We start from the raw sequence: 10,218 nt of genomic DNA on the forward strand, positions 1-10,218 counted from the left end.
TCCTTCCTTTCTATTTTTCTTTATTGACCCAATTATAAGTGCTACTTGTCACCTCGTTGTTGGTACACGTGTCGTGCTTTTTTCCCACCAATACACTAGTTATGTTGGGATTATTATACAATTAATAATGAAGGGATTGTTATAACATGATTAATAACGAAAGAATTATTATATATGAATTACTTACTTTAAAAGAGTATTTTTGTTTAAATAATTTAATCTCATATTGCTAATGCATATATTATTATTTTAAAATAATGCATAGATTTTCTTATAATTAAAATATGGATATTATTTAACATCATCAACCAAACAATGCTAGTCATGAGGCGATTATTTTTTTCTTATGAGACCCTATGAGAGATTTTATGCTGGGATTAATACTCCAACACCACAACCAAACGACATGATATATCAAGACAAATGAAGGATCTCATAGGAGCAAACTAGCACTAAAATATATGGAAGACAGAATGCATGACAAGTGAGGAGAAACTATATATAAGACCTTTTCACATTTTATCAGCAAAACTTTTTTGGGTGTTACCAAATTGTTGTATTAACATGATATAGTAGTATTTCGCATATTACATAAAATATTTTTCGCCTCTTATAGAATTCTTTTATGTCATTTATAGAAAGCCGGAATTGCTTAATTACAAGGGGGCTATTTGAAGCCTCCTCCATACCAGATGCAGGTGCTAGTAGCAATATCAATCTGAACTTGAATCTTCAACACACATAAGTGTTGGTATTTGGCCATGATCAACAAAGTCAATCTTGTTTAATCTCAAACAACCAAGCACTTTCTCTGGTAGCTCTTCTTGCTTCTGTGCCTGTACGATTCAAGAAAAAGTTTAAGTTCCATTTATTGACCGTATGAAAAATATTACTCCCTTTGTTTCAGTTCACGTGAACATATTTTTTTTTGGTGCGTTCCAAAAAGAATGACCTTTTTCTAAATTTGAAAACAATTTAGCTTAAACTTACAATTCTACCGTTAATGAGAAACTTCTATAACCACACAAATACTTTGGGCCTCTTTTAGACTTGTTTAGGACCACAAATTCCAACTTTTTCTTAAATTTTGTGTTCAGTCAAACAGGTTCACATAAATTGAAACGAAGGGAGTAACACAATCAAGTTACTTAAAAGATAACTGCAGACGATTGACTAGATTAAGTATGGATTGGTACCACCTAAAAATAGCAAGTAACGTGCGTTGCTACTGTGAAAAATTTGTCAAGCCAAAATCTAAGCCAACTTTCTCATTCCTACAGAATCCAATTATTTGTGTAATATAGTACTCCCTCCGTTTCATATTAGATGAGATAGTTTGATTCGACACGGAGTTTAAGAAAAAAGAAGACTTTTGAAACTTGTTGTCTTAAAAGCTTAAGGGGTAAAAAGTTTGTGGGGCCATGACATTTGTGTAGCTATAAAAACTTCTCATTAAGGGTAAATGGGTAAAATGAAAGAGTTTAAAGTTGAATTATTTCCAAATTTAGAAATGTATCATTTGTTTTGGAACTGACTAAAAAGAAAGTACCTCATGTAATATGAAACGGAGAGAGTAAGTAAAAAATGATGAGAAACCTGAATTGTTAGACCAAGATCCAGTATTCCAAATCCTAAACGCTCCCTAAAAGAGTCGAGTCCTTTTCTTGCAATGTAGCTGAAGCGATGAATGTCAAGATCAATTTCGAAGTAATTTGGACCCTGGAATAAACAGAGAAAGAACATAGCATTAACGTTCATGTCCCATTACAACAAAGATTTTACAGTGTCAGTGCATAAAGCTTAAACTCTAAATCCAAAGGATAGAGGATCCACCTGATAAAAGGTGTGTTGAGGGCGCGAAAGCACAGGCTTCTCATTGTAAGCATTTAAAAGCTTACTTTCAGTAGCATTTGAAACAAGCTCAGTTGGATTAACCACCCCAACCATAATCTTCAACCTCTCTCTAAAAGGAACAGATGATTCTCTTGCAAATCCTTTTACCTTTTCCATATCATCCTCAACTAATCTCTGTCATACCAATCAACAGCACATATAAATTAAAATTAAATATGGAAAAACACTGAGGCGTAGTAGTTGTTGTATGGAAGAGAAAATGGAGACATTGTGTTCATGAATCACAAAATCGTTCTGACAGAAGAGCTCAGTCTATCTTCTAACTTTGGCATATTCTCACAATCATATCTTTGGAATGAGAGCCTTGGCGTAACTGGTAAAGTTGCTGCCATGTGACCAAGAGGTCACGAGTTGTAATACAGTATACAATAAACCCTTGTGTGTCCGGACCTTCCTCGGACCCCGCGCACAGCGGGTGCTTAGTGCACTGGGCTGCCCTTGTTGACAATCATATCTTTCAAGTAAGACAGCGAAAACCATAACACGATGTGTATTTTACTTCCAAGACTAGCATAGATGAAATCCTCTACGTGTCAGAAGGAAAACTCATGAAGTTGACATGAAATTACCTTGATGCTGTCCTGAAACTGGGGAGAAATGTCTTTGTCAAAAGTTTCAGAAATTTTGAAATATAATACAAGGCTTAAGCCTTCACCATCAGCATCACCGACGAACATTGGAGCAGGATAAGTAGGCAACTGAAACAAAATATCGACAATATTTCATTAGAATAGGATGTTATATCTAATATAAACTCATCTGAGAAGGCGCGGACGGGGCAGAGACTACACTTATACCTGAATATTAACAATTAGTAATGGTGGAAATTTCCCATCTCCTTTTACAGAGGGAAGCACAAGGTGTTGTGCAATATGGTTGATCTTTTTAGGGGACACAAATAAATCAACACCAATAGCAGTATAAGGAGACACATTTGGTGCTGGTGATTTTTTCTTGTCTCTGCAGTTCAAGGGAAAAATTAAGAAATATATGTATAATGACTAATCCATTACAACCTATTAATTGGAAAAGGAGAAGAATCCACTTAAATTTGTACCTGAAATAACTGTCACTACGGAGCTTAAAGTTGGACGGATCAATCTTTGACCAACTTCCTGCTGTTAGCTTTTCTTCTGTACTTTTACAAGGAATTTGGAGCCCGGCCTTGGGACGATAAAGATATTTTTTCGATGAACCTACAAGATTACAACTATGTTTAATACACGTCCTCAACAATAGGTTTGTTCACCTATGTTTTTATATTCCAGAACAGGAAATTTAAATTTTGTCACGACCCAAGCCAATGCCACGTATTATCCGCTTTGGGCCCAGACCCGTAGGGATTTATCTTTCGGGCTACTCCACATCGAGCATCAAAAGAGCGCGTACCATGTGAACTTATGTAGTCCTGCATGACCCGCCCTCCTTCATGGGCGTCACATTCACATTCACCCCCCTTGAGACTTAGCATCCTCATTGAGGTTTTGCCCCACCACCTTCTCAAAGAGGTGGGTTCGCGGTGATACCATATTTGTCACGACTCAAGCCCATGGAACGTATTGTCCGCGTTGGGCCTAGGCCCGCATGGATTTGTCTTTCAGGCTATGCCACAAAAGCGCGTGTACCATGTGAACTTGTGTCATGCCTTATAAAGCTCTTCACTTTCCTCTCCCATTCCGATGTGGGATTCGCCTAAGTTGACATGACCCGCCCTTATCTGCCTGCTCTCCGTCATGGGCGCCACATAACATATCATATAATGATCGTTGCATATGCATATAATGATTTTTGAAAATTAGACTTGATTAAAGATGAATAATATTGAAATGGAAAATGGTGAAGTACTTACAGTACTTATTTTCTTCTTTTCCATCCACAGATGTTCTCGTTAGAGAAAGCCTAATAGTCGATTGCTTTACTTGAGAAACGTGGCCTGAATTTGATGAACTAATAATCTTTTCATTGAAACTCAAGGAAGTAACCAGCTTTGGTAAGACAGTCTTGAGCACATTCTCTTGAGTTTTCTCCTGCACACCAAATTTATCCTCTTTAACACTATTAAAACTTCCATAAGCGCGGTCCAAAAATCTCTTCCTTTGGGCTCCAAGGACTTCATGCGTCCCAAGGGACGGAACTTCATAGCCGTGACCACCTATAAGTGCAAGTCCTTTTGGACTATTAACTCCATCTTTGAGCAAAAACTTGTCTGTTCTACTGCCGTCTATCTTGAGATATCGTTCGTGGTACTCCTTGTACTTAAGTTTGCTATCCATAAAGCACGACGATGTTTCATATTGAACTACTTGTCCAGGTTTAGGAAAAAGATCTACAAAATTGAAGAGTATAAATAAGCAAATGAGGAATTAGGACATGGCCATTGCTCATTTATCGCGAAGAAAGAATTGACATTGCTTATAGACTAAAGTAGTATGTTGGTCCAAAAAATAGAGGAAAACTACTGAAGTCATTACCTCCGTGGACGCTACTGAAGTCATCGTCATCGTCTGAGTCAGACTCAACATTGCTGTATGTGTCAAACCATGCTTCTTCTTGGCTAAGAACTGCAAGTTTTAATAGCCACACAATTAGAGCACAAGTTTCAAAAGTTTTATAGCCACACGATTCAAAAGAAAAACTTACCATTAGCATCTGATTGAGTATGATGCCACTGCAACTGAGTCTGAGTGAGATGGTATTTGGAACTGGAGACCTCAGATCTTCTAACAAACTCACTAACAGCAATATGTGGTCCTACATCACTCTTTCTTCTCCTAGTTCCTTCTGCAAGAGAGATTAAATTCTTTCCACGGAATTTTCTATGGTGACGATGGTGTTTCTTCTGTACTTTGATTGTATGGCCTGGAGTTGATACACAAGCACCCATTTTTCTAACTCAGCTCACAAAAGTAGCTTCTGCTAATTGTTGCTGTCCCATTCCAGCAGATGAAATAAGGATACCTGGTAGTTGAGCACAAGTAAATTGAACTGTGTGATTATTGTAGGAGGGGATCCACCCATACACCTAATGTCTTCGTCTCGAACTATAAATGTTTTATTTAAAACTCGCTTTTATACAAATTCCATACCTATTGTCACAAAGGAAAGGAGTAGTGGATACAACAACACACTGAACTCGTTAGTCTAAAATCTTGAATCCGCCTCTGTATCGTCTATAGAAGGCCAGTTTCAGAAGAGCAAACGTAGAAAAAAAAAAGGATAGTTTTTTAAATCTACATACAAGTTCCAAAATTTTACAGCACACACCAACAGGACCTGCAAAGTAGCATTAAGTATAAATCAACTTGCATTAGTATTGATTTTGTAGTACCCAAATTTTCAACAACATAATGAAACTCATAGAGATAAGATAGAAACAGATTTTTTTCAGGTTTAGCAACAGTGAAACTCATATGTCACATGTAAGATTAAATCAGCAAAATTCTTGCCACCAAAAATAGCTATTGAGGAGCATAAAGAGCCCAGATGCAACTTATATTTAATGATTTCAACTAAACTCAATATCGTCATGGAATATAGATATATATGTGAAACCCACTAAAATTCTAACAAATATTAAATTCTGTACCCATAATTTCAAAAGTACAATGTATTTAGTGCCAAGAACTTTCCATTTAGCGGCATGCATAGTGTTATTCATAAGCGGTATCAACACTTAAAGAAGTGAATAATTACGTCATATAAAAAACAAACAATTCAAAATTAAGAAAACACAATACAACTCTCTTCAACGAATTTCATTTGATTTCGAATTATTTTTTTTAATACTTCTAATATATAAGGCATCAATTTACCACTCAAAATTAGCTCATCATTCATTTGATTTCGAATTATTTTTTGTGCATAAGGAACATATTCTACCTCAAATTTTGATGCTCCTTATTTGATAGAAGATGGGGATTCGAACCCTCACAACCTCTCAAAGAGAGATAAGTCGCTTCACCAGCGAGCCAACAAAGTGTGTTGTTACTAGTGGTGGTGTCATTTGTTATATTTATACCAAAATTTTGTTTTGCTTATAATTTATTATTGCAAATTTGGTTTTTAAAAAAAAATGATGAAGCAGTGTCCCGCGGCATTCTGACGTTGCTTCTATCTATATATCTAACCCATTTGTACATGAAATGACATCCTATTTTTGTCCTTTCTCATGCTCCTTCTTCCTCCCCTTCTTCAAAATCCGATTCATATTTTTCAAAATAAAAATTTGATTAATGATAGAAAAAGAGTTGTTTTAGGTCATATTTGAGGAATATTTTCTGTGTTTGGGCTGAAAAAGCAATACCACTTTATCATTATCGAATTGACCGTAATCTATTTCTGTCCGTGAAGATCACATCAAAGCTACTGTCTCTCAAGCTTGTGAGCTTTTAAAATATTGAATTGAGACGGTTTTAAATGAAACTACATGAGTTGAAAGAATATGTATATGGCCTAACTTAACTAGCTTGAGATTCAGGCATTATTGTTGTTGTACAAAGAAATAGTAAAAATACTTAATGTACTCATACTAAATACACACAATGATCGATCATTTGAATACATACACGTATACATTAACTCTATATAACCTAGGTGACGAGTGTGATCCAAAATGCAAAGTTGTGACTCAAAAATTTACATACAAGCATGCATGCAGGGTCGGAACTAGGTGATGTCAAGAGTTTCAATGGAATATATCCCCTGTAGCTAAATATTACATTGTGCGCAAATAGGGCAAAAATGAAATTTTCTGATTACGTATAAACTGGTGAATTCTTTTGACATATGAGAAGATTCTTGTGTAATGTGGCAAAGGGAATTCAAAAATTGCTTCCATCACATGTTCAAATAACATGTGTTGAAATTCTTATATATTTTTGAATTCCCTTGTATGTATTTCTGGCTTCGCCGCGGCATGCATGTGTGTGCGCCTATGCAGGAAATAGCAAAAGGAAGCAGAAATGAAAGAGTATGTACCTGTTATACATACATACATGTAATGTAAGAGGAGTGTTGATAAAGAAGGAAGATAATGAAAGAAGCTTGGCTTGGTTTCTCCCTCTCTTATATAATTTGTGAAAGAACAAAACAAGAACCAAGAAAGAGAGGGAGAGAGCTAGCACAGCAATTCCAAACCTTCTCTTTTCTCAATCAGCTCTATATATATAATTTGATGAATTTATTTCCCCTGTATTTATATTTCAATGGAATTTGACGGAGTGATTATATAGATAGAAAGAGAAATGTTGAAAAAAGGAAGGAAGAAGAAGAAAAAAAGGAACGTTCTTTTAGCTGCATGTGTGACTGTTTGCTTATTTCGTTACCGGCTAGCTCCATTCCATCCATTCAATATTCATGCACTAATGTTTGCATAAACTCTATCACTTAGTCATTGTTAGATAACATATCGTCATTTATCCATTAATAATACAATTAATATAATTTCATGCAAATACCAACGTCTGCGAATAAGTTTTTCTCTTGCTCCTTTTTATTCCCTTACAAAATTAAATGCACTAAAGTAACAATTACATCATTATATATATTTTCCTCCTCATCAGTTTATCATTTGTCCATGAATAATCAAAATTATGGATTCGTGAAAATTAAATAACAAATGCGAACAAGTATTTTCTCATATTCCTTTTTTCCCTTTTAATTCAAATTGTATTGGAAAATTAAAAAATAGTTGGAAAAATGAAATAATACTAAAGAATTGTGGCAAAGAATATTGTGATTTACTCTCACTCGTAATCTTAATGTACTAGTTTCAAATACAAATTTAGAATTTTAAGTATGCAGAGAATACCACACTATTGCTTATATTGTTGAAGTCGCAATATATATATTGGAAGTTGAATTTGTGTACAGACATAAATTTCACTTGAAATATCTATATATTTTTTGAGTAAAGGTTATTACTAATTAGGTTGAAATACTCATCAAACAAGTTTTTCCATAGTTTACCGTTATTTTAAATACTTAAGGTCAATATTTGTATATATTAACTACAAAATCAGCATTACAAGTGGCCAGGCAGTGAGAATCAGGAGCCCTATGATCCATTTTAATTCTCCGTTTTTCCTACAACATGCACGAGTGGAGCTTTAGTTTAACGAATTTGAATCATATGTGTGAGCACGTGATTTTTGCCCTATATGAATTACTCTCACAAATTCAAAACAAAATAAATTTTCCTATTATTTGCAATTTCGTTTTGTTAATTGCTTGCATTTGTCTACGCACGTTTATTTTATTTAATTCACGAAAAATACAAAAATATGTTGCATTTGCATTTAGGATTTAATTTTATATTTTTTAGATTAATTAGCAAATTAGTTATTTTATAAAAATGGAAAAATCACAAAACTAAGCAATTTTGCATTTTATTGTTTAATTTCGAATTTTGGTAGTTTTCTTTAAATTTGGTTATTTTATTAGTTATGTTAATTATTGTTTAGAATTAATTAGTATTTTTGATAGGCTAATTTGATTTTAAGATTTAATTTAGGTTTTAATTTTAAATTTTGGAAAAAGAAAAAAAAAGAATGTTGAATAAATTGAAAAAAGAAAAGGAAAAGAGTTGAAGAAGATCAGACTTTGGGCCTTCTGTTTAATTTTCTCCAAGCCCAATTGATTTATACACAGATACCCGGTTGGCTCAGCCCAAAACCGCACCCCAACCCGGTCCGATTTCTACACCTAACCAAACAACATCGTTTGACCCCTCCCCATCTCAACCGTTGGATCAACAAGATCCAACGGATTAGAACTGATCACTTCCTCCATATAAAAATGTCGGAACCCCCTCTCACCCCCCTTCATCGTCTCTCTCTCACCCTCGACCACCCCTGAAACCTTAATCCGCCGCCCCTTTTTCCCCACCTCGAGCCCGGCGGCGCCACCATCAAGTAGCCCCAAAATAACACCCCTCGACCTCCTTCATCCCCTCTTCCCCAATCTCTAATTATTTTCCTTCGAACCACCCTAGTTTTGTTCGAATTTTGAATCTGAGTCCAAGTTTTCGCAGCCCAAAACCAAGTCTGGTGCCGGAGTCACTTCTTGGACTATTAATGGGTCAAAACCCATGCTAGTCAACTATTCTCTGTGAGGATGAGCGACTAGCCTGGATTTCGACTTATTTTGAAGTTTTATCAGATTTATGCAAGATCCAAACCGATGAGTCTATTCGAGAGAGGCATGCTTCCATTTAGTCAGTAGGTATTTTCCTCCTCTGTATCATTTCTTTTAAAACTCGTTTGGATTAGTACGTTAGAAGTAATTGGAGCCAGGTGCTATTTAAGTAGTTTATTTATCTTGTTTGAATCGTTTGTTTGGTTCATAACTGTTTCTAGGATAATTAAGTCATTTTTTTGTGAATCAGTTGAGTTCTTTGGACTCAATTCTCTTCCTCCCTTGTTTTCTTCTTCTTGCTTTTGGCCCAAGCACCCTCGTTCATCTGAGCCTCAATGCTCAGTGATTAATGGCTTGGAGTTTGTGGATTGGGTTATAATGTTTGGACCCATAGTTTAAACGAGGCCCCTTTTTAAATTGACCCATATGCCTGCTTGGCTTAAAGGTAAAAATAGGGTCCTCAAAGGGTAATTTTGGAAGTTGGGGTAGGGAGTCTTTTGTTAACAGCCTGAGGAAGCTTCTTAGAAGCTACAAAATAGCCTTACTTGGCCAACAAGTCAGTAATTTAAGGACTTTTTAAGCAAAAATGAGAATTGAGAAAGGGACTAAGGTGCAAATCTAATTCAAATTAGTTGCCCTATTTCCTTGCCTATAAAGGCATACTTCCGGGCATTCAACAGGGGATTCTTTTTGTTGTTGAGATTTTCAGATTTTTAGATTTCAAAGCTAAAGAGAGAGAAAAAAAATATCACAACAGCTGAATTTTTTGATAGAAAATACTGTTCCATTGAGTTTATGCTTTGCATTTTGAGGTCTTCACTTCCTGAATCAATTTCTGCTGGCTTGGGTTTTGAAATGGTTTGAGGTCTAGTCATCGAGGTTGGGTTTTGATGTTTGCTGGGTTATTGTGTGTTTGAAACTGGTTCCTGGGTTGTTGTACGTCATTTTCTGGGGTTTGAAATTGGTTTACTGAGTGTTGCTGGTACTGATTTCTGCTTGTTCTACTACTGATTTCTCACTTTGTTCTTTGCCCCTTTCGATATCCAGGTATTACTCATGAGATCTGAAGAATGTAAATGCATATTTTGATGAAATGAAGTGGAAACAAAGTTCTGGAGTTTCTACCAGTAGTCTAATGGCCTATAGCTAGTTTTCATTTCCTTTATTAAA

General features: G+C 35.4%; 1 protein-coding gene across 2 annotated transcripts; it reads right to left on the bottom strand.

Moving 5' to 3' along the window:
• Positions 1-498: 498 nt before the first annotated feature.
• Positions 499-7,119, bottom strand: LOC107814265 (uncharacterized). Of its 2 annotated transcripts, none has more exons than XM_016639645.2 (11): positions 6,892-7,119; positions 5,153-5,187; positions 4,555-4,872; positions 4,386-4,475; positions 3,764-4,240; positions 2,972-3,110; positions 2,712-2,874; positions 2,484-2,612; positions 1,834-2,028; positions 1,597-1,719; positions 499-836 (listed from the first exon to the last, which is right to left on the bottom strand). In XM_016639645.2, the coding sequence occupies exons 3-11, from the start codon at positions 4,796-4,798 to the stop codon at positions 714-716; spliced, it is 1,683 nt and encodes a 560-aa protein (XP_016495131.1). In that variant the 5' UTR covers positions 4,799-4,872; positions 5,153-5,187; positions 6,892-7,119; the 3' UTR covers positions 499-713. The 2 variants fall into 2 exon arrangements, with proteins under 2 accessions (XP_016495131.1, XP_016495130.1); XM_016639644.2 differs by having other exon boundaries at positions 5,001-5,187.
• Positions 7,120-10,218: the final 3,099 nt, after the last annotated feature.

This window comes from Nicotiana tabacum, chromosome 22, assembly GCF_000715075.1.
Source record: "Nicotiana tabacum cultivar K326 chromosome 22, ASM71507v2, whole genome shotgun sequence".
NCBI lineage: Eukaryota > Viridiplantae > Streptophyta > Magnoliopsida > Solanales > Solanaceae > Nicotiana > Nicotiana tabacum.

Excerpts from the sequence above, each read along its gene's own strand:
- LOC107814265 (XM_016639645.2), bottom strand. The coding sequence starts at position 4,798 with ATGGGTGCTTGTGTATCAACTCCAGGCCATACAATCAAAGTACAGAAG. Across the intron at positions 3,111-3,763 it reads AAAAGAAGAAAATAAGTACT|GTTCATCGAAAAAATATCTT; the intron begins GTAAGTACTTCA and ends GTAATCTTGTAG. Across the intron at positions 2,613-2,711 it reads TACTAATTGTTAATATTCAG|TTGCCTACTTATCCTGCTCC; the intron begins GTATAAGTGTAG and ends ATTTTGTTTCAG.